Source organism: Pipistrellus hanaki (assembly GCF_964339955.1).
Source record: "Pipistrellus hanaki genome assembly, chromosome: 4".
NCBI classification, from domain to species: Eukaryota; Metazoa; Chordata; class Mammalia; order Chiroptera; family Vespertilionidae; genus Pipistrellus; species Pipistrellus hanaki.
In genome coordinates, this window is record NC_140506.1 from 27,659,920 (window position 1) to 27,684,757 (window position 24,838).

At 35.4% G+C, this 24,838-nt stretch overlaps 1 protein-coding gene across 4 annotated transcripts in view; it reads right to left on the reverse strand.

Moving 5' to 3' along the window:
• Positions 1-8,661: 8,661 nt before the first annotated feature.
• The window catches only part of ERCC8 (ERCC excision repair 8, CSA ubiquitin ligase complex subunit), a 33,143-nt gene continuing 16,966 nt past the window's right edge, over positions 8,662-24,838 (reverse strand). For 3 of the 4 annotated variants that reach the window (XM_084880616.1, XM_084880614.1, XM_084880617.1), the window contains 8 exons: positions 24,649-24,730; positions 23,499-23,567; positions 21,961-22,027; positions 18,820-18,920; positions 17,441-17,565; positions 15,391-15,588; positions 13,510-13,590; positions 8,662-9,337 (listed from right to left, as the gene is read on the reverse strand). In XM_084880616.1, the coding sequence (XP_084736742.1) occupies positions 9,269-9,337; positions 13,510-13,590; positions 15,391-15,588; positions 17,441-17,565; positions 18,820-18,920; positions 21,961-22,027; positions 23,499-23,567; positions 24,649-24,730 (792 nt within the window). In that variant the 3' untranslated portion in view covers positions 8,662-9,268. Of the gene's footprint in view, positions 9,339-13,509; positions 13,591-15,390; positions 15,589-17,440; positions 17,566-18,819; positions 18,921-21,960; positions 22,028-23,498; positions 23,568-24,648; positions 24,731-24,838 lie in introns of all 4 variants that reach the window. The other variant, XM_084880615.1, reaches the window with a different exon arrangement.

Here is a 24,838-nt window from a genome sequence, read left to right on the forward strand (position 1 = left end):
AATCGTTTATATTCTCCCCTCCCCCTGCCAATGAGAGTACAGATATGAAATATATAAACACCACTCCATTAGCTATAGTGATTTGTGATCTCCAAAGGTTTTAACAGTTTGCATAACTTTTGAACATTGTGTGAATAATGGGTTTATCAGGAAATTATTTTTGTGAGTCAAGTGGGTAAACAGGATTGCAAGAGGTGATCCAGCAAGTCGGAACTGACCCTGGACTTGTTTTATATCTAAAACTTAAATCCATGGTGGCAGTTTGCACAAGTCACACAACATGTTTATTTCATAATTAAATGGGAATCATATTTAATTTTAGAAAAAGAGAGTGTCACAAATGCAGTAATTAATACTATGAAACAGATATACTACCATGGTTTGCACCACATCGATGACGTGTGAGACCAAAGAGATTTTTTGGATAGATATAAGAAACTGCTTTTTGTTATCTAAAGAAAGGGTCAGCTGATCCATTAGTGAAGATTTAGTCAAAGATTGGGACTTGGGTTGACATTCTATACACTCCATTTCTCTATAAGTGTGTTCACAACCAGTTAAACAAATTATCCATTTATTCATCACATATCTAATCAAATTGTACCTTTATGAAACTAACTTGACCAGGAAAAATACGGCCTATTTTTTTTTCTCACCTGAGGAAATGTTTTCCCATTGATTTCTAGAGAGTGGAAGGGAGAGAAGAAGGGGAGAGAGAGAAATATCAATGTGAGAGAGACACATCAATTAGGTGCCTCCCACACTTGTCCCTACCGGAGCTGGGGAATCTGCAACTGAGGTATGTGCCCTTGACCAGGAATCAAACCTATGACTCTTCCATCTGTAGGCCAACACTCAAGACAAGCTAGCCAGGGCTGGCCTATTTTCATATGCAGAAATCATTTTCCAGTCATCTAAGTGATGAGTACCCCTTGTAGAGCTAAGAGCTGAATTCTAAAAAAGTTATTTGATTTCAAATAAATATTTGTAAAATTGAACAAACTTGCCTTTTCTCACCTAATATTGATAATATGAATAAAGAGTTAATGTAAGTTAGCATACTGAAGTGTAGGTATGAAAACTAACCATGAATCGAATGATATAAACAACTCAGATATGTTAAATATACAAAAAATTTACTGAGAGATCTATATTTTGGAAAAGCCATATCTGTGAAAAACTATTATATTATTCACTTTAATAAAATTAATATTGCTCTCAAATAACAGGAAAAATGTCACATTTCTCTAGTTCAAGATAAAAAAATCTAACTAGTGGCTCGATGTACAAATGAAGATTCGTGTAAGAATGGGCTTTCATTCCCCATTACAAAAGAGTAACATAATTGACCATACTTTCGTGGCACACACCAGCCAATCAGGAGTGAGTATGCAAATTAACCCAACAAATATGGTGGGTTAATTTGCATATATAGGTGCTGAGTAGCTGGAAATTGGGCGGAATGCAGGCATTTTTCACCACTGCAGCCTCTCTGGACCTCTGTGCAGCATGAGAAGGCGGAAAGGCTACTCCGGCCAGAGCAAAGGCAGTGCCAGCAGCCAGGGGAATGAAGGCCCATTCTTACACGAATCTTCATTTGTACATTGGGCCACTAGTAATAAATAATAACCAAAATACGTACTTCTAATTGGGTATTTGATTTTACATCAGAAAATCTAATCTCTATTATTATGTATTTACTATGTTATATGCTGATATCAAAATGTAATAAAAATAAAGAGTATGACTATAATTCTTACATTTGATTCTTGTTATCCCCATCCCTTCACTTATTTACCATGTTCTCCTGCCTTTTGTAAGCATCTGAGGTTGTGAGCCCTTATCTTTCCTTTCCTACATTCTTTCTGGGTACAAAGCTACTCAATGTCTTAAAATATATAAAATTTCCAGAACTATCTGTCATATTTTCATGATTTGGTGGGAGGAGGGGAGGGGGAGAGAGAGGGAAAGACACTAGAAAAGAAACTTTAGAGCCTAAGACAATGGAGAAATTCAGAAATCCAGTCCAACCATAATATTACCAGGTAGGAATGGGCTAGTTTGAGAAGACTATATTAAGAAATCTAAACTCAAGGTTTCAAAGTTCCCCTAATTTTGTTTAGCTATTGAGAATCACAAAGCTAGTCTCCAGTATTACAGCAGCCCTCTAAAGGATTCAGGGAACATCTATGTTCGTATACAGGTTTGTAGCAGCTTGAGAATAGGACCCTTTGCCATTTTGCAAGAAAAAGGCTACATTATTAAAGTAATACCCAGTTATTAACTAATATTTAATACACTTAAAATGTTATACATATTAAATTATAAAAATGACACAATTAAGCACTTTATTATTTGCAAATTGTGAGTGGAATTGCTTTGCAGTTAAGTGCCTGTTAATGGTGTGGTTTCACTGATTAATTCAATAAATAAATACATATTTTTGCATCTACTATTTTCCAAGCAGTGTTCCAGATGCTGAAGATAAGCAATAAACAAAACAGACAAAACTCCTGCTCTAAGAGTGTATATTTTAGAAAGGAGAGGAAGACAAAATAAATATGCAGACAATGTGCTGTGGAGTTGAAATTTCAGGAAATCTTGGTAAGAGCTCAGACCACAATAATTCTGAGATTTTTAAATAAAAGTTCTATAAGTTGAACAATTCTTGTATGTCAGAACTTTATTTCAACTTTGTAAAGTGTATTTTATTATCTTTCCTCAAATAAATAAAGAAATTAGCTCAGGGAGGCTAAGTAACTTGCTAAATAAAACAGCTTAAATGTGGTGGCTCCCTAATAACTTAGATGGAAATTTTAAAAGTTTTACTTTAGGCAAAAGAGCATGCTCCTTCCATTAGAATTTGAATGGTCATTCAGTGTAATTCATGAAACTTTTTTTTTAAATACATTTTTATTGATTTTGTACAGAGAGGAAGGGAGAGAGAGAGTTAGAAACATCGATGAGAGTCATCGATCAGCTGCCTCTTGCACACCCCCTACTGGGGATGTGCCCGCAACCAAGGTACATGCCCTTGACCGGAATCGAACCTGGGACCTTTCAGTCCCCAAGCCGATGCTCTATCCATTGAGCCAAACCGGTTTCAGCTAATTCATGAAACTTTTATAAAGACACTTCACCTTTAACTTCAATGAATGTTAACTAATCTTGACTATATGCCTCTATGTATTTCACATAGTGATTGCCACTTAAAATAGGCTTTCTAAATATTTCAATGTGTGATTCTGGAGCGAAATGAATTTAACAATTTTCTATTCCAGTTTTCCGTCCCCTCCCTTCCTTTTTTAACTAATGAGGAAAAGAAAGTAAAAATACATTATTCAAATTCGTATGTTTACTTGTTGATTTGGTAGTAAAACTAAGATTAAGGCTCAGGTCTTCTGATTTCCAGTCCATTGTTTATTATTTCTTTCTTTGTGAAGCCATTACAGTTACTTTGCATAATGTTACCATCTTCAATGTTCATAGTGATTGTCGCTCAGTTATTTTAAATCTTTTTTCCCACAGTATTTGCTGAAACTGACCAAGGCTTGCATAAATATACTAGTATATTAAAACAGTAAAATTGAAATAGATAACTGAACTCTCAAAGACTTATTTAAGAATATTATTTCCTCATTTTAGCATGACTTAAAACAGTGTATTTATATAGAGACGCACAACAATGGATGGCGCTGGAGTGGCAGAAGCTGGGGAGTGCCTGGAAGCAGCAGCTCTCCTGCGCCTGCGGTTGTTTAAACAGGAAGGTGTTATCAGGCTCTAATTTAGTGCTGCCGCTAATTCCAGCCACAAACAATGAGAAGAACAAAAGAGAAGCCACTTGAGCCAGTCATTTTTTGCCTTCAAGAGTGACCACCACTGCCAAGGAAACAAAGCCACTGGCCAGGCCTATGGTTACGGCCCTATTAAATAACCATTGGCAGAATGCCAAGGCATTAAGAGGAGCTTGGTCTTAAACACTGCCTCACTTGTATTTTTAGTGACAAATAACAAACCAGGTTAGAATCCTAGCATTCATTTCTTTGTAAGCCCCGAGAAAGCATAGCTTGGGAGAGCCACATTAACCATGGAAAAGTGTATGAGCACCTGCATGAGTTTAAACAGGAGTGGTTAGTCCGGAGGATACAGGGCATTTGTAGATTCCCTACAGAGAATTAAGAGAGGTCGCAACAGGGTTATTATTTCCTTGTTTGTTTGTTTCTTTTTTCTATTTTTCAATGGACCACTTTAAAAAAAAGTAGAAAATAAAGAACTGTACTTCCTATATTTGAGATTTTTAATTAATTGTAAAGAACAGGCTTAATAGAAATTTAGGTTCAATTGGGTCCCCTATTACCAAGATGAGCAGCTGTCTGGTCCATGGACAATTTGGTTAATGGATCTCAGGAGAGTATGTGTCCTTTATCTGACCTCCAGCCTTTCTGGGATGTAGAAATGATTAAAAAATTTAAAGATAGGTAAAGAGCCAAAACCAGTTTGGCTCAGCGGATAGTGTCGGCCTGCAGACTGAAAGGTCCCAGGTTCAATTTCAGTCAAGGGCATGTACCTTGGTTGTGGGCACATCCCCAGTAGGGGGTGTGCAGGAGGCAGCTGATGGATGTTTCTCTCTCTTCGATGTTTCTAACTTTCTATCCTTTTCCCTTCCTCTCTGTAAAAAAATCAATAAAATAAAAAAGATAGGTGAAGACATTCTATAAAGGGTCTCATATATGTCTATGTATATGAAGGTAATGTGCATTCCCCCTTTTTCCTATTAAGTCCCAAAAATAGCTATTTGGGACTTATTAGGAAAATGAAAGGTCTATGAATACCTTTTCTGAGAGACTAGCATTGTTTATTTTGAGAAGTAAAATGTGTCTTGATAATTTTCAGTCATGTCTATAACCCCAAAAGTAGTAGAGTGTCCTGGCAAGGCTTTGTATTGTGGCCTTAATACATTGAAGATGTGTGATTTCTTTTATACTTTGGATATCTGGAAGGCAAAGAGTCCCATAGTTGGTCTGGGCATATCTTGGTAATTATCAGTCATGTCTGTAACCCCAAAAGTAGTAGAATGTCCTGGAAGTCTAATTGAAAGGGGCAATTTTAGGCGATGGCCCAATTGTTTATAATAAATATGAAGGTGAGGCATGTTTGTTGACCAGGGCATCCAGCACTCAGATAACTGCCTAAAGTTTGGCCAAGTGTGTTTTGTCTAGGTTCCCATCCTTTATTAAGAACATCCTGGCTAAGATAAAAATCTGCATTCCACTGAGCTCCATCCTGTTTGACCGTTAGCTATGCTGTGTGCATAGTCTATGGACTCCCATTGCTATTCATTCAGTGAATCCCAAGTAGCCTTGTGGACTAGGGGTGGCATCCTTTAGTACCATGGCATGTAGCAAGAAACAGAGGACAGGGAAAACCACATCCTCATGCTGGTGGAATATGCTAGAGAGCACATGTTTGACTCCACCCCGTCTTAAAGAAGCTTCAGTAGCTGTGCTGTCTTTCTGATGTGCTGTTCCCATGACCCATAACTATTAGGCAGCTGGTTATGAAAGGTCACAGCAAGAGCCTCTGTTTTCTAGAGAGCCCAGCATGTATTTCATTTGTTGTTTTAACAGATGAACAGAATGGCTAAGAAGGGCAGTTTCTTACATCAGAAGCCCTTGGGTAACTTATAGCCATCCTACGTTGTTCAGAGACTCCAGGAGGCAACAAGAGGTAGCCAGTCTCTTGAGGGAACTAGCAGGAGTGCTGTTGATTTTAATTTGGAAGTAAAAATTGTAAATGTAATATCATCAGAACCCCTGAAGTACTAAAAGATGTTGGACCTATAGATCCTAAATGACTGCATTAAAAGAATCTCCTTGGAGGAGAATGCCACCATGTAATGTCACCCGTTTCTGGAAGAAGGTGGATACAGTGGAGATCCTATCTGCAAAGAACGTGTGCCAAGCTGTTGAAATACCCAATGGGGAGCTTGGTAAAGGTGCATTGTGTCACTTGAGGTGAAGACAGACCGCAGCCAAGAGGCTATTGAAATAAGCACTGAACACGTCAGCCAAATCTACAAGAGCAAAATATGTGCCAGTTGTTGATTGAACAGAATCAGTAATTTTAAATAATATTGAATACTGGGTATGAGGGCCACAATGGATATTAACATCATAGTGATCCATCATAAAGGTCCTTTTGATCTTTTTGTTATGTACATTATTTTGTATGTTAATCTATAATAAAAGTGTAATATGCTAATTAGACCAGGTGTCATTCCGGATGAAGCCAGGGCTGCAAGGGAAGCCTGGGTCACGGGTGCCAGAGAAGCCGGTGCTGGCAGCCAGGGGAAGGCAGGGCCTACTCTTGCACGAATTTCATGCATCAGGTCTTTAGTTTAGTATAAACATTTTGGGGTTTTAATTGGATCAAATTATAAAACTTTGTTATTATATATGTATTTATTACTTACCTTTTATTTTCTCCCCTTGTATTTTGTTTGTTTTTAAATAAGTAAGTAATCTAGGAATAGAATTATGTTTGCTCAGCTGGCATTTGCTTATTGCCTAAGATTTAGTTTCTGTTTTTCTCTTTGGGCTTAGAGTCATCCAAAGTAGCCATCTTTTTTCATTTTCTTCCTCTTTCAGGCTTTTGCTCCTGCAAGTGTAGTACATCTTTACTTTATCTGGCTAAGAGGGGAAGGGGATGTTTCCTTTTGGATGTTTACCTGATAAGCTCCTGGTGGTGCCAAGAGGCCTTTGCTGTGAGCTGTGGCCCCTTCTGTAGGGTGTCCCAATCAACCATTGCTAGGAAAGCAATGGTGGCATCAGCTCTATTTGTGCATGAGACCCTTTGCATACTGACAAGCAGCATCTCTCAGGAGAGCCCATGCACACGTGGTAGAAAGAAGGAAGGAGAGGGAGGAGAGAGGTTTCCATGATAATGATAACATGTTGAACATCCTGTTATGTGTAACAAAGAGATGCTTGTAAGAATACCACTAAAATGTCAGTGGTGTTTATCTCCGGTAGTATAATTCTGCATGACCATCACGTGTTTTTTTGTTGTTGTAAATTTTCTATGTTGCATGAATTTTTTACGATGAACATGTATACAGCATCCCTCGGTATTTGCAGGGAATTGGTTTCAGGACCCCCCATGAAAACCAAAATCTCAGGATGCTCAAGTCTCTTATATAAAATGGTATAGTACACACATCTTTCCATGATCTTCCCATCACTTTAAATCATCTCTAGATTACTTCTAATTCCTAATACAATGTAAATAGTTGTTATAATGTATTATTAGGAGATAATGACAAGAAAAAAACTCTCGTGTTCAGTAGAGACACAGCCATCACAGGCCTAATTAGTAACAATGTTAGTAACAATGTAACTTTTTTGGGAAATATTTTTGATGCACAGTTGGCTGAATCTGCTGATGTGAAACCCAGAGATGTGGAGAATGGACTGAATTTATATAACTAGAAAGAAGTAATACACTCTCTTAGGTACTGGCCTAGTTTGCAGAGACATTGCTAAATGCATCAAAAAGGTTGGAGTTGTTGGTATAATAAATATGGGACCTGTTATGGTGCCTCCCTCAGGAAAATGGTGGAGAAAATTGAAATCAGCCAGCACACTAAGTACACTTGCTCCTTCTGCGCAAAACCAGAATGAAGAGGTGAGCTGTGGGGATCTGGCATGAGAACAGTAGATGGTGGTGCCTAGACTTATAACACCTTTTCTGCCGGCACAAAGAAGTCTACCATCAGAAGACTGAAGGAATAGAAAGACCAATAGAAGCTGCACAATTTGAAACACTGCTAGCCTAAAATAAATGGGTTAATTTATGTTTAAAAAAAAAAAAAAGCAATAGTTATTTGCAATTTAAAGGAAGTTTTATTTTTCCTTAAAAGTAAAAAAAAAAAAAAAAAAATCCCAATTTCAATAGCATTCTTTAAAGCCATAAGCATCCTATCCTCACCAAGAGGAGCAGGGAAGTGAGAATAAAATTGTAATAGCTTAAGAAAATCAACAATAAAGTAAATATATATAAAACATCTGTCCAGAAAGGTCTGATATGAGGTCTAGCACTTACACACTTAAAAATTTGACAACTGTATACTTGATATTCAAGCTCATAAAAATTTCTTTTACACATTTCTTGCTGATAAGAATCAGGAAGAAAGGAAATATAAGATTAGCTTTATGATAATAACTTATGGGTTGACACAAAAAAGAGAAGACAGTAAACTAGAAATTTTATGACATTTCATGTTTAAGCCAGGCTCCCTGTCAGGAAATTTTCTGTCTTGACGAATGAAGTAGAACTTGATCACATCTTAACAAGATTCAGAGAAAGGAAGTTCAAATATGAGTACAAGCTGCCATCTGCTGTGTTAAAATAAAGGCAACATGGGATTTTCCCCAAGTTAAAAAAATTCCTGTGGTACACTTCTTGAATTCTGGGAAAAACTGAATTAAAAATATTTACGTAACATAAAGCAAGACAACGGTCAACTAACTGAAATCACTACAAAAACCAAATGCGTGAATAAGAATAAAACATTTTTATGCTAATTTTTCAACTATTATTTTTGATATGAAAGTGAATGTGAACAGATGGATGGTGTAGCCAGTAGAAAGTCAGTGCTGTTAACAACCACTTGCTCATCCTCAGAGACTGCATCTTATAGCTCACACAGTCCACTCAAGATCCCACATAGGGTGCCATGACTTATCTCCTTATACTATAGCAACAGTCCGCCCTAGGCCACAGCAATTGGGATCAAGAAATATGTTTTGATTAAATATACTACATAGAAGCCTGTTTTAGGATTTCATGCAAATACCAACCACATTTTTTGGTTGTTGTTAATCCTCGTCTGAGGATATTTTTTCCATTTAATTTTAGAGAGAGTGGAAGGTAGGGGCAGAGACACATAGAGAGAAATATCAAAGTGAGAGAGACACATCAATTGGTGGCTTCCTACCCACACCTGGACCAGGGCTGGGGATCAAGCCTGCAACCAAGGTACATGCACCTGACTGGAATTAAACCCAGGATTCTTCAGTCCAAGGGCTGACGTTCTATCTATTGAGCCACACTAGCTAGGACATATTTTAATCACATTTTAAAACATGAGGAGAAAAATCATCCAAATTCAGAGCTAATTTAGCTTATCACTGAACAATTTTAAAAAATAATGTAACAGTCCCATTAAAATTTTTTCATTAACAGAGACACAAAGGTACAAAGGTGACATTCATCCTTCCTCATCACTGCTGCTCCAGGCATCTTCAAATGCTGGATTTAAATGTGATCTGGTTGAGGTCTAAAAAGAGAGGGAAAAGAAATATTTGATTAATCTATCTCATGATTTTAGATTCACAATATAGTTATTAATATACCAGACAAAAACAATTAGGTATTCTGAAAGAAACAATATAATTGTTAATTATAAAACGGGTAATGTGAGAAACACCCCACATACTATATAAGATAATGTAATTTCATTTTAAATAGACATACCAGACTTTATCCAAATTATCTATGTTTCCCTCAAAGCAGTTACCTCACAACACATACATACATATGTGTGAGCTCATGAGAGTGTACATGCACCTACCATGATGCTATTGCTTAATATATTTCTGCAACTCTTTGGAATTATCTGGAGAAAGTGACAAATTACCATCCATATAGCTAAGATTGGAGCCAGGTCTACAGTCTGACTAGACAACTTTTTATGGTTTGGATGGACCTGACTTTTATAAATAAGCAAATATCGGAAAATAAAGAATAAGGTATTCATTAACCTAAGTAATACAATTTTTGGTTCAAAAAGTAATTTGGGTTATTAAGTTGTGAGGCTTATTTTTTATGGTTGGTAAAGGGGTTCAAAAGCAATGCAAAAATGTGTCAGAAATGGTAACATGTTTGTCATTAGCACTAGGTTTCCCTGGGAGATTTCTTGGAAAGATAACATGCATTTGCTGATGTTTATTTAAAACAATAAAAGATCATAGTATTCTGACGGCTTTAGAGTTATACCTAATAAAGGTAATCAGCAACTAGAGGAATTTTAATTATCTGTGGTATTTTAAAGCAACTCACTTTTTTGGGAAACATTTTAAATGGTTATCTTCTTATTCTCTGGCAAATGACTAAAGGGCTTTAAGATGGTCTCATTTTTTTGAGTGTCTGGGCATTATAAGTCAGGTTTACTTCTCATTCTGCTGCTTTAACATTTGCTATAAGACTTCAAATTACCACCAAGACTACTCAAATTATCTTACATGTATTGCTTTTACAACATACAGCAACATACAGCAATATTCTCAGACATACACTAGGTAATCCCTAGGATAACATAATTTTATAGTTCAAACAATGATGATGATAGAACAAGTAGACATCCAGTACATACCCACAGTATCAGCCAGGATGGTTGTAAAACAATATATTAATTTAGGTATTCTTTATAGCTGTCCTATAGTCTATTACTAATCTAATGTTGGCTATTGCCACTACCGTGTTTCCCCGAAAATAAGACATCCTCCGAAAATAAAACCTAGCGCAACTTTGGGAGAAAAAATTAATATAAGACACTGTCTTATTTTCGGGGAAACAGGGTATTACTAAACCTAATGTTGACTAACATCACTTAGTTGTACAACAAAATTCAATTGTACCCCAAATGTCCAGATACCAAACAATTTCCAAATTTCAGCTAACCATTTATTTCTAGCAGCAGTCTATGCATTTACAAGAGTAGTGTACTGAACTATATTCATTTATTCTTTCATCCAAATGTTTACCGGGTTTATAACTTAACTACTAAGTTGTCTAGTGAGAGTTTATTCAAAGATGCATTGTCCTTAGGGCAAGGTGATATTTCTCTTTCCTACTCTATCTTTGGAAGTCTTTAACTTTACCAAAAACATCCCTGGATAAACCATATAATGGTCATGCCTCCAAATTCTACTATGGAAGGCCATTATGTAACCTATTAAATATTTAAATTTCATTTGGAGAGTCAACAGAGAAGTAAAATTATATTTTACTGTATATTATTTTTGAGCAAAGAAACAAAAATAAAGTGAAAATTGAAATGTAGTTGTATATATATGTTACTGTTTGTAGTAGTAATATACTACTAACATTACTTCTTATACTGTAATGTATTATAGGAAGTACATTTTATTGCTAAAAAATCACAAATGAAGCATCATACTTAAATTAAAAGCTGCAGTAAAAATATGTATGGATGTATACACATATTATTGCTTGAGACCCACTGACCAAGTGTAGCTACCGACAGTTTTCTCTACAACATCTCCTCCTAGTGGACATCCTTTCTATGCTTGAACATCTCTACCTTACCAGGCTGCCTGTTCTATTGACAGATAATTGCAAAAGTCACGAAAATAGGAAAGCATGAGTTTAGAGGGGATCTAATCCAGGTCCAAAAACTGGGAAAGAAGGACAGAAACAAACATCTACCGCATATACATCTTGATAAATCCTAAATTTCTTAATGGTCATTATTGGAAAGTTTCCATAAGTAGAATATAAATTATACACTTACACAAATGATAAATAAAAGTTCTATATTGTGTGACTAAAAAAGAAGTAATATTCTTGATGAGAGGTCAAATTTTGACTGTAATGTAACTGACCTATAGGTCTCAGAAAGGAAAAATTGATTAAGAGCTATATAGGCTTGCTTTGACCACAACTATTTTAGAAAGAGGGGGAAAAGAAGGCAGAATACTGATACAATAAAACAGCCTGTCAATTAAGTACCAGGATTTATGTTTCAAGACCATAAAATTTGTTCCTACTCCCCAATACCTATCAGTTTCTAATGCAGAACTAAATTACTCCACTATCTAGGATTTCAGAAGAAACACCCATAATGGATTATATCTTGGTTGATGGGGAAGTAAAGCTCACCTAAGAGTGGATCTGAAAGGGATCCTAAAAACAACTTTTCTTTGATGATATAAACTTAGAGATATAAACTTGTCCCAGACACTAATAAAGGGCAAAATTGGGATTCAAATCCAGTTGCCTACCAGTTTTATTATTACTTAATTTCCTAAAACTAAAGACTGAGTGTGTGTATGTGTGTTTTGTTCTGAACTGTAGGTAGTTGCCTCTCTAGGAAACTGCAGGAGTTTTTTATAGTTGAGATGAAAAACATTTAAATATGAGTTAAAAAGTAAATATAAATGTCAGGAACAGAGTCCTGTATAGATGAACTTCTCCACTGGGTATCTGTAAAATGATCACATTCATGTTGTACCTACATTTACAGAAAACTTTCAAACTAAAGTTTTGTGAAAATAATCTTAGCAGAGACCATTTTATATTAATACTAGGGGCCCACTGCAGGATGGGCTGCCGCCTCCCGCCCAGCCCATGCTTTCCCTCTGGCAGCTGCCTTGCTTTTCCCTTCCCCGCCTCTTCCTTCTATGCTGTCTTCAGTCTTCACTCCTCCCTTCCTCAGCATATGCAAATTAACCAACATCTTTGTTGGGTTAATTTGCATACTTGCTCTGATTGGCTGGGTGTGTAACGAAGGTATAGTCAATTAGCATTTTTCTCTTTTATTAAGGTAGACTAGTAGCCCTGTGCACAAATCTGTGCCCCACTAGGTTCCTGCTGCCCACACATAGCTTGCTTGCTGCCCTGTCCTGTAGCTTTCTGCTGCCCACTTGTAGTTCGATGTCCCACCCTCCTGCAGATCCAGGATCAGTTCTTTATGGCTTTGGTCATAGGCCTCAGGGCTTAACGGATAATTAGCATATTCCTCTTTTATTGTATAGGACTATTATATAGGATGAGAATTATTGCTATCTTAAACTAAAACAGTATATTTTGAAAGATAAGGATTTATAGCTCTAAAACAAAAATAAAGCTAACTTGTGTAACTCTATTTGATTTTATCTTCATTCAGGTTAATTTTTCATATACAAAATTTTTTCTAGATGAGGAGTTCAAATTATGACTACATAATAAGGAAATAAATAATCATAATCACATGTTAGCTTTATAAATTAAGCATTTCAATTTTCTTCTAATGTTCTTTTTCCAAACATATATCATAATAGATTAACTTTTATTTAGTAAATAATTGTTATACTTCCTAACAGGATCTATACTGTTTTAACTTGGATTTAGTGTATATAGCGATTCCCAAACAGCAGGACACAGTAATTAAATAATAATGCAAAATAAATGGCTGGATCAAATTACTTCACCACATTAAGCTTTCTACAGAAGAATATTCAGTCACTTAAAGCTGCTGTGCACTAAAACTAATCAGGGCCATAATAAACCAATTAGACATGTGATGAAATCTGGAGGTATTCATACAATGTTTGACCAGCCACTTAAAGATTTGTCATTGTCTTTTTAAAAAAAATACATTTTATTTAAAAAAACACTTTTCTTTATGATTTAGAAGTCACTATAAAAATTTGTACAAACAATATTTACCTCATCATCATCAGGCACTGGTTCATTTAAGGATGGTATCCAAGCAAGTATATTGCAGTCTCTGCTACCACTGTATAGTTCCTATAACACAGAAAGCAAATATGTGAATGAGAGTTAATTAACTTAAAGCTGGTACTAATTTGAAACACTTTCATCACTTATATTCAATATAGTACTGGAAGTCTTAGTCAAGCAATTACATGAGAAGAAAAAAAAATAAAAGACATCCAAATTAGAAAAGAAGTAAAACTGTCAATATTTGCAGATGACATGATACTGTAGAGAATCCTAAAAATTCCACCAATTATAGGCCTGGTGCACAAAATTCATGCATGGGGTGGGGGAGAGGATCTCCTCAGCCCAGCCCGCACCCTCTCTAATCCAGGACCCCTCAGGGGATGTCTGACTGCTGGGATAGGGCCTAAACTGGCAGTCAAACATCCCTCTCACAGTACTGGACCGCTGGCTCCTAACCGCTCACCTGCCTGCCTGATTCGCCCCTAACTGCCCCTCCCCCGGCCAGCCTGATCACCCCTAACCGCCTCTGCCTGTCAGCCTGATTGCCCCTCACTAACCTAGTTGTCCCTAACTGCCCCCCTTCCAACCTTATCACCCCTAACTGCCTCTGCCTGTCAGCCTGATCGCCACCAACCCCCCTCCCCTCCCCCACTGGCCTGGTTGCCCACACAGCCTGCTGTTCAGTCGTTTGGTTGTCCCTCACTAATCCCCTGCCAAGCTTTCCACCTGCCCTGGCCGGCCTAGGCCTCCACTCCAGGCTACAAAGTTTCAATTATAGAAGATAAATATATCCCAGATACCAGGGCCTCCGCTTGGGTCGCCAGGGGGCATGGTGGCCTGTAAACCACCAGAGGCCCCTCGCCTAGGCTGCCCCATGCCCCAAGGGAACCCCCACCCTGATCCGGGACACCCTTCAGGGCAAACCAGCTGGCCCTCACCCATGCACCATCCTCTATTCTATCTAATAAAAGAGTAATATGCAGATTGACTAACACTCCAACACACAAGATCAAGATAGCTGCCCCCATGTGGTCAAAGATCCTGCCCCCATCTGGACACAAGATGGCCACCACAAGATGGCCAGCAGGGAAGGCAGTTGGGAGGGAACAGGCCTGCAAGAGAGAGAAGCTGGGGGCGATTAAGCCTGTAGGAGAGAGCAGTTGGGGGTGACCAGGCCAGCAGAGGAGGGAAGTTGGGGGTAAACAGGCTGGCAGGGGAGCAGTTAGACATCAATCAGGCTGGCATGGGAGTGGTTAGGGGGTGATTAGGCTGGCAGCAGAAACAGTTAGGGGCAATCAGGAAGGCAGGCAGGTGAGCAGTTGGGAGCCAGCAGTCCTGGATTGTAAGAGGGATCCCAGATTGGAGAGGATGCAGGCTGGGCAGAGGGGAACCCCAGCACCGCCCCCCACCCTGCATGAATTTTGTGCACCGGGCCTCTAGTAAGGAATAAACAAAATTTTACATAGCTCATATGTACTTAAATCAAGATACACAAACTGTATTTTGAGATTAGACACATATATTCTATTTTTCCAAAAAGATTGTTTGCAAGAATTTATTTTAATTTGCCCAAAGTTTTCTAATGGAGCCCATATGCAAAAAAAACAAAACTTTATCTCAATGAAGCTGTTGAGTATTATATATTGATTCATATATACATCCTATACCATCTAAAAATATATTCTATATTAGCCTTTATTAATGAACCCAAACTCAAATGTGAATTAAAAATATAATTACTCATAAGTTATAACTTATTCTGATACACACACACACACACACACACACACACACACACACACACAACTAGCCTGGCAAACTACCTACCTAAATATTTTAAATTCCCATTGGTATCATTCTTACCTGGAAATTAGACTGAAATACACAGCAGTCAACACTTTTATAATGTCCCTTAAGCATAGTTATCTGTTCTCCTGAGTAAATTGTATAAACAGCAATGGTGCTACCATATGGTACAAAAACAAATTCTGAACTGCAGCCACAGGAGACAGTGAATTTCAATCCTTTTCTACTGTCATTATAAACTTTTCCGTAATTCACCTGCGGGATATAAAAATCAAGAAGTTACTTCTTAAATCTGAATTAAAAAGATAAAGACTAGAAGTATTTACTGAAATATTAGACTATATTATAAAAGGGTTCTTATATATCTAAAGGAAATGACCAATGCCCTAATATAAATAAGTGCCAATGACATAAATATACATTTCAAAGGAGGAAATACAAATAGTAAAAAATTCCACACACAAAAAAAAGTTCATATTTCAACCTTGATAGAAATAAAAAAGCAATTAAGGCATCCTTAAAGAATAATTCTCACCCTAGCTGGTTTTGCTCAGTGGATAGAGCATCAGCTTGTGGACTGAAGGTTCCTGGGTTTGATTCTGGTCAAGGGCATGTACCTTGGTTGTAGGCTCCCAACCCTGGTCAGGAGCATGCGGGAGGCAACCAATAGATTTGTCTCTCTCATGTTGGTGTTTCTCTCTGTCTCTCCCTCTCCCTTCCACTCTCTCTAAAAATCAATGTGAAAAAAATATCCTTGTGTGAGGATTAAAAAAAAGAAGAAAAATTCTCAACAATTTAGCAAACATTTTAAGAAACCATAAAATACTCAATATGGGTATAAGGGAAATAAACATGGAGGCCCTTAATTTTACCATAATTTAAAATGTTTTAAAATAAAAGGTTATTTCCCATGGTACATGACCTTGACCGGAATTGAACCCAGGACCCTTCAGTCTGCAGGCTGACGCTCTATCCACTGAGCCAAACCGGTTTCGGCTCATCTTAAAAAACTGAAACTCTATACCCATTAAACAACAATGATATTCTTATTCTTTGACCTAGTAATTACTAGGAATTTATCTTAGGAAAATAATTTAACAGCAGAAAGCTCTATGTCAAGAGGAATTCAATTCATTAATTCAAATAGCAAAATAACTGAAATTATATGTAAATTTCTAGTAATATTACATTAATTCTGTAGTTTACATGGAAATTAAAAATGATAATTATGAAAATTATGCAGAAAATAGAAATTCATAATTCTCGGCCCTATCCTTTATTTTAACAAGATCCCTATGTGATTTGCCACAGCATAGATGGACCCAGAGGATATTATGCTAAGAGAAATAAGTCAGAGAAAGACAAATACCCTGTGATTTTATCTAAAGAACAATATTAATGGATAAATAGAAAGGATATATGCACCCCTATGTTCATAGCACTACAATTTACAATAGCTAAGATTTGGAAAGAGCCTAAGTGCACATCAGCAAATGAATGGATTAGAAAACTGTGGTAAATCTACACAATGGAATACTACCCTGATATAAAAAAGAAGGAATTCTTACCATTTGCAACAGCATGGATGGAATTGGAGAGCATTATGCTAAGCAAAATAAGCCAGTCAGAGAAAGAAAAATATCACATGATCTCACTCATTTGTGGAATATAATGAACAACATAACTGATGAAAACAAATTGGACCAGAGTCATAGAGACATCAAACAAACTGTCCAACCTATGAGGGAAGGCAATGGGTGAGGGGGTAAGAGATCAACCAAAGGACTTGTATGCATGCATATGAGCATAAACAATGGGGGCGGGGGGGACTGCAGGTGTGGGGGTGAGGGTATGTGCTGGGGGTTGGGGGCAGCCGGGGAGAGGCCAATGAAGTGAAAAGGAGACTTATCTAGTATGTAATACATTAAACAATAAAGGAAAAAAAGCTGATTCAGAGTTAAGAAATAGAGTTAGACAAGAAACAGTTAAATCTATACGAAAAAAAAGTCAAATGGTGTATGACACATCCATTTCTTTAATTTATATTAAAAAGGTTTTTAATATAAAAATCTTAATTTATATTCAAAAGGTTCTTAAAATTTCTTACTAGTGTGTTTTCTCCGTTGGAACTATTCCAGAGCCTCATTCGATTATCAGTACCAATAGTCAGCAGGTGAAGCCCATCGCTTGTAAAACATAAGCCATTAACTTTCCCATTATGAGCAGTGTTTGCTGCAATGAAAAATACAACCCAGTTTATCTGTTCTTGCATTCAGTACATATTTAATGCCTGATGATCTATTTATTTAAACACATTAAAGGACAACTATCTGAATTAGTTAAAATATATAAGTTGATTATATTTAACATTCATCAACCTTTTGATTATTTGGATATGATAATCTATATAAATTAGAACCATTAAACTGAGGAAAACTAAAAAGTCAAAGGAAAAATAAATCTTGCTGAATATATTTGTCTTCAAAGAGTAAGCTGTGTGCCTAGCTGCTGTGGCTTCATGGTTGAGTGTTAACCTATGAACCAGAAGGTCATGGTTGGGGCATGTGCCCAGGTTATAGGCTCAATCCCTAGTAGGGGTCCTGAAGGAGGCAGCTGATCAATGATTCTCTCTCATCATAGATGTTTCTTTCTCTCTCTCCTCTTTCCTCTCTAAAATTAATTTAAAAAAAACCCATAAAGTATTTAAGCTGTATTATAAAACTCAAATACATAATTTAACACAAAAAATTTAAACACATTTCAAAATTCTTATATATTATTTCCATTTTTAGTCTAAAAATCATCCCAAGGAGTATTAAAAATCATTAATAGTAGTATTTCATATTTTAAAAACGTTATCAGAAGATAATGTTCTAGTCTCACAATCAAAATTCCTATTACTTTCAAAATAAACAACTTTGAGAAAGCATAATTCTCAATAGCTGATTAAGTAAAAAGATTATTAAAACAATTAAGATTTTATATAGTTCATCCTAATTATTTCTGATCCAGAATTAATTCTGAATCAGAATTTTAACCTACACAAAAATGAAATTCTATTGTAAAAATGCAATTGAGGTACTTTATCACCTGGATGACAGCTGACACATTTAACACAACTTGCAAATTTTGTTCTGACATAATGGCCACTAACTGTTATTACTTCTTTAATTTAATTAAAACTTCCCAAGTGGCACTGAATTTGTATTAGTTAGTATAATTAGAAAGAAAAAAAAGGTAACATTAATCCAGAAAAGTTTCTACACTTGAAAATTCAGGGACAGAAGAAATGCCATATTAACTTGTATTTTGAAGAAAGACAAGAATAATTTATTTTAATTAAGAAATTGACTTAATATGAATGCCTTTTAAAAAGTCACAAAATTTGCCATTTGTCAATATATATTTAGTATTGGTTTTATTCAAAATTTTCAATATAAGAATGCTATCATTATCATATTTCATATTTAGTGCATTCCCCATTACCTGATTCAGCAGCTTGTGACTTTTCCCCATTATGCTGATCAAGAGTAATCAAACATCCTGATGCTTTCCTCACATCCCATAATTTTACTCTACTGTCAGCACTGAGAAGAGATAAATGTTACAGTGACATAAATAACTAGAATAGTGACTGTACTCTTCAGTTATATTTTCAGTATTATGGCGTATTTCTACATTTTGGTTATTGTACTTTTGTCTTATAAACAAACATTCAATAGTCAACAGGATCACAAAGAAATAAAAAAATAAGAGAAAAAATATGTTTTTTTTAGATCACAAGGATAGAATTCTGCTACTTTTCATTTTTTTATTACGTAGTTTTTATTTTATTTTTTTAATAACAGGAACATCTTTCTCAAGGAGTAGGTAGGCTTAGAGTTTGTTGCTTAAGGAAGTTTGTCACTACAGCCTTACTATTGTTTATTATTCAAAATGTTATCTACATAATCAAGCAGTTAACTAATTTCACTTTGCTTAAGAATTCATTTAGCATGGATTTGGTGGGCTTTTAATTTAATTAATTAATTAATTTTAAATATATTTTTATTGATTTCTGAGAGGAAGGGAGAGGGAGAGAAACATCAATGATGAGAATCATTGATCAGCTGCCTCCTGCAGCCCCCCTAAACGGGGATTGTGCTCGCAACCCAGGCAAGTGCCCTTGAACAGAATTGAACCCAGGACTCTTCAGTCTGCAGGCTGACACTCTATCCACTGAGCCAAAGCAGCTAGGGCTGAGTTTTTAATTTTATATGATAAAAATAAGAACAAAATTAATAGGAAGAGCAAAATATTTTTATTTGGTTTCCTATACTCAAATCAATCTTTGCCCAATATACAATAACTAAATTTAATGTCTTCTAGAAATTAGATATTTATTTTTCATTTTATTTCAAGGAAAAGAAAGGCAAAACCATGGTTTATTAATTTCAGTTTTTATTTATTTATTTTTTTCTCATTAATTTCAGCTTTTAAACTACCCCTAAAGAAAATATTTATTACCCCAGGCAAAAGGGTCTTGGGTTCCATTCCTGGTCAAGGGCATGTACCTTGGTTGCAAGTTCCCCATTCCAAGAAGGGGCGTGGAGGAGGCAACCAATCGATATGTTCACCTCATCTCACATCAATATTTCTTTCTCTTCCTCTCCCCGTCTTCCCTCCCTTCCACTATCTCTAGAATGGAAAAAATATCCTCCAGTGAGGATTAAAATATATATATTGTATATATATAAAATCAGTTCAACACCTACTTTCAGTCCTCACAAAGATTCAACAATATTCCATTGGGTTTATCCAGGCCATTTTAATTAGAAAGACCACTGCATTGCATTTTATAAATCTGTGACTCATTTCACAGATCACTATCAAACCTAGCCAATCAGAAGTCAGCAAAAACCTAGGTTTCCATTCTCAAGTTGGTTTTATTTCTTTCCAGCTGGAGAAAACATTTGCAATGAGAGAGTGTGAGGATTTAAGTCTCTTCAAAAAAACAGATTAGCTTTAGAGATATCTGATATGGATTACTAAATCCATTCTAGTACTGATTCAAATTCCGAGGGCACTCTGAGAACTGATCACCTATTAGCCTCCCAATTATTTGAGGAAAAGCTAGCATGTATCCACAAAAAGCACCTAGCTCCTCACCTTCACACCTCTTTAGTCACCTTCTTAAGAATTCAACTTCAGAAATTGTAAATTTCAACATCACATTCTGCAAACCAGTAACGAATAGTCTTTTGGGACTAATCTGTGACAGAGAGGGAGGGCTAGCAGCTTTATAAAAATCCAGGCACATATTTTTATAAAAATTATATGAATAGCTTTTGTAATAATTCTTCTGCAAACATTTATTAAAATGTCTATATCAAAATCTTTGACTACTATTTCCTATACCTTCAATTTTTTGATTTTCTTACTCTGATACACATACTTTTTCTATATCATTATGTCTTTGATTCACTCCAATAAGCTTTTCTGTGATTTTATTTCCTTCCTTATACACATGACTTTCACATTTTTTCACACAATTGTTAAGTCTGTGTCATTTAATACTTTGATTTCTGTGGCTTAGTAGATCTGTTGTCTAAACATTCAACTAAGCACACAACACTGCCCACCCTGCATTCTTATGTGGCCCGTACCAGACCGCTAGCCCAATTGTTAAAATTGTTAATCTAAATCTTAAAATTGCATCCCCATTCTGGTATTTTCAATGGATGACATGAAGTTCTATTCCACTAAAAAAAATAGAGGCCACTATGCTCGCTTTTTTGAGCTCTCTTCAAACTCACGTATTTAACTGTATTCCTCCTTCCATTTAGTCTCACAGTGCCCTTCATGTGTCAAATTAAGTGTCCTCCTTCTACCTGGACCCTTGATACAGCCCCCTTAAATATCTGTTTAAGGTCTTGATGTAACAACTTTCCCTCCATTTCTTATCTTCACCAATTCCCCTCTACTGGTACTTTCTCTCACCATTTAAATACATTAGACTATTCCCTCCAACAAACAACCCCCCCCCAAATGCTTTGGTCCACTCGAGTTAAGTGCTTCTGCTATCATTTCCCATATTACACCTCTCAGAGACTTAACTTTATGAAAGCATTTTTCAGGCTGTAATATAATTGCTGATTTGTCTGTTAGCTTCTTGAGGGGAATATACCTTAGTTAACTCTATATCCCTTACAGAATGCTTGGCACATGGTAGGCAGTCTTTAAATATTAGTAAATTGAATCAATGAATGGATGGATGTGTTGAATCAGAGTGAAAATAAATCTGCATTAAAAAAATGAATAAAAATGCTATTTTTAAATCAACAGTGCTAATACTTTTATATGCAAAAATGACACAACACAGTTGTTTTTATATTTTTCCAGCAGTACTAGATTTGCACTGTTACACTGATTCTCTTATTTTCTCTTATTTTAAAAGGTGAGCACCTTCAAAATGGTTAGACAAGATTAGAGCTTTTTTGCAAAGAAAAATTCTTTCGGTGATACGAATTAAAATCTGTAACTAAATAATTTTATTTTTAAGGACCTAATAACTAAACACACATCTTACATAGTCTTCTAGAAATGCTTTTTATTATTAACTTCAAAACCAAATAATTTACAATTTACCTTGCAGTTGCCAAGATATAATCATAACGTGGTGACCAGGAAACTGCCAAAATTTCTTGTCTGTGACCTGCAAATACAAACTGTATGAAAAGTCTTACAAAGTATTTAAAACTCAAAAGATATAGTGCAATTAATTTTGGTTCTGAAGAAAGTGAAGACTAAGTATTAAAGGTAAATTGATATAATCATTTTTTCACTTTTTAAATAATTGTTTAAGTATAGGGTGCTCCAAAATATGTATACATACACTTTGAGTAATTATGAAGGCGGCATTAAAATATATTTCATTTTCAAAATTGAGCTATAAGCTGTTATAGTGTATAGATATTTATGGGGGGACATCCTGTATTAATGGGAAGTCTAAGGGGCATTTCTTACATATGGTATTCTATATAATAAAGAGGTAACTTGCAAATGGTCGTACGGCATGACGCATAACAGCCAGCAGAGGGCTACAGGAGGGCAGGGCAGTGAGCTACCTGTGGCAGAGAGCTACAGGAGGGCGGGGCGGCCAGCTGAGGCACACAGCAGAAAGCTACTGCACAGGGCTACTAGTTTTAATATAAAAGGCCTGATTTTACTTTGGAAAAATAGGCAGAGCAAGTGAGTCTTTCTTTTTAAATACAGGTCTTGGCCTAACAACTCAATCTATCATTTGTGATACAGCTCAAGCTCATTTACTTATCTCTATAGGAAAAGCCACTAAAATAACCAAAGATAAACATTCTAAACAATAAAAATATTTTCTAACTTTTTAGGAAGATATAAGACAGGAAAGTAACTTTTAATTCATGATTATAAAAAGACATTTGTATAAAAGTTTTATCCAGAAAGCAAAAGTGGTAAGTTCATAAGATAAGTGATTTCAGCATTTTAATGCATCTTTACCTAACTGAACTATTCAAATCAGTTATTTTAATCTACTTAGCTTATATTAAAAAGAAACTAATAATATAAAACAAATGTTATCTATTTCACCAAGTTTTTCTTACATATTTATGTGTTTCTCAGAGATGAATAAAGATGTATATTTCTGAATTACACCCCATATTTTCATTGTTTAAAATTAAATTATATAATGCTGATTTTTAAAAGTAGCAAAAATAATTTCATATACCTGTACCACAGTATTATGTCAATATCTTTTTCTAACATATTTTTATTGAGGAATTAAAAAAGCACCTAAATTTTAAGAATCTTTACTCAGCCAGAACAATATTAGACTATGTTCATGAGACAAATGTACTCATGTAAGTTTCACAAGTAGTTTACTTTTCCACAGGTAGAAATAGCACAAGGTTTTGAGTTAGACCTTCCATAAACTTTGAGTTCCCCTATGGCCATTGTTCATATAAATGTCTCTTCAATAGTTCAGTTTTATAAGAATAATGCACAGAAGGATCTTTATTTTCCTGTTGACTTTTAACAACTAGCACAAAACACATCAGTCATGTCACTTACAAAGCATACATTGTTAGTAATGTTTCTTTTTATTGAATGGTTTACTCAGAGTAGTAGTTGTTACAAATAAAAAATACCCTGTAGAATGTGGCAACAGGATCCAGACTTTAAGTCACAAAGTTGTACTTTGGGCGCTCTAGTACCAACTGTAAAACAAAAACGGAAATGGTTTAAGATAATTTTATTATAAATCATCATCAAAAAGAAATAAGAAACTACTATTATGAATTAATGACATTTTCACTACACCCATACAGAAATATGAAAATGTATATTAAAATATATTTCAAATAATTTTAATGTCTATAATTAGAAAACTTATTTTAATGGTAGTTATATTTTAGTACTAAGACAATTTTATTATTGCATTATTATTTAACATTTAATATAGAAATAATTGTTTTCGTTCACAAGAAGTTGCAAAGATAGTACAGAGAGGCCCTTGTGTACCCTTCAATCAGGTTCCTCCAATGGTTATATTTCAGGTAACTATAGTACAATAGCAAATCCAGGAAATATGTATTGGTACCATGTGGTATATAATTCTATATTATTTTATCACCTCAAATTATTTTACAAGCTCAGTTTTTCTGTGATAATGAAATATTTCCAAACGCTAGTTAATAGATTCCAGAAACTCTGGACTCAGATTGAGTGGACCTCAAACACAAATTAATGCCCAACTCTTCTCTTTAGACGGAGCAGCTAACTGATGTCCAGAGATTCGTGTAGTGCCAGAGAATAATTAAATCACAGGGAACTGACCCCTGATAACAGAAAAACATTTTTTTCTTCCACATACATGGAAATTGTTGTTGCAGGTACTTCCATAAAAATGAATGTTTAATTTGAATCATACAATTTTAGAGAAAAGGAAATAATTTCCTTATTTTATTGTGTTGAATTGGAAAAGTTGCCAAATTTTGCTCATGTAAAATCTTTAAAACTTGGTGTTTTAAAAGAAATTCTTTGGGAACAGAAAGGTGTCCTCTTGATTAATCTTTGAATCCTACCCACTAGCAGTGCCTGACCTGCACAATATCTGTTAAGCTGAATATAACCAGTAACATACACCTGTCTTTTTGTGTGTGTGTGTGTGTGTGTGTGTGTGTGTTTTAAAGAATTGTAATCTCCATTTGAGTTAAAATGTCTATGTCAAAACTAACTAGAAATGAAAAGAGAGAAAGTTTTCAAAATGTTACAAAACAAATGAGCAAATGTACAAACCTGCTACCAAGCAGTGCTGAGTGGCAACTGGAGACATATGATGACTATAAACTGTTTCTTCAAAATTAAAAATATCTGCAGCCTGATAATAAAAAAACATTTTAAAAGTGTATTCTAATTACAGTCAGAAAAGCAACAAATTCCTTATTTACTTACTTTCACATTGCTAGGAGTTTTTAAACTGACTTAA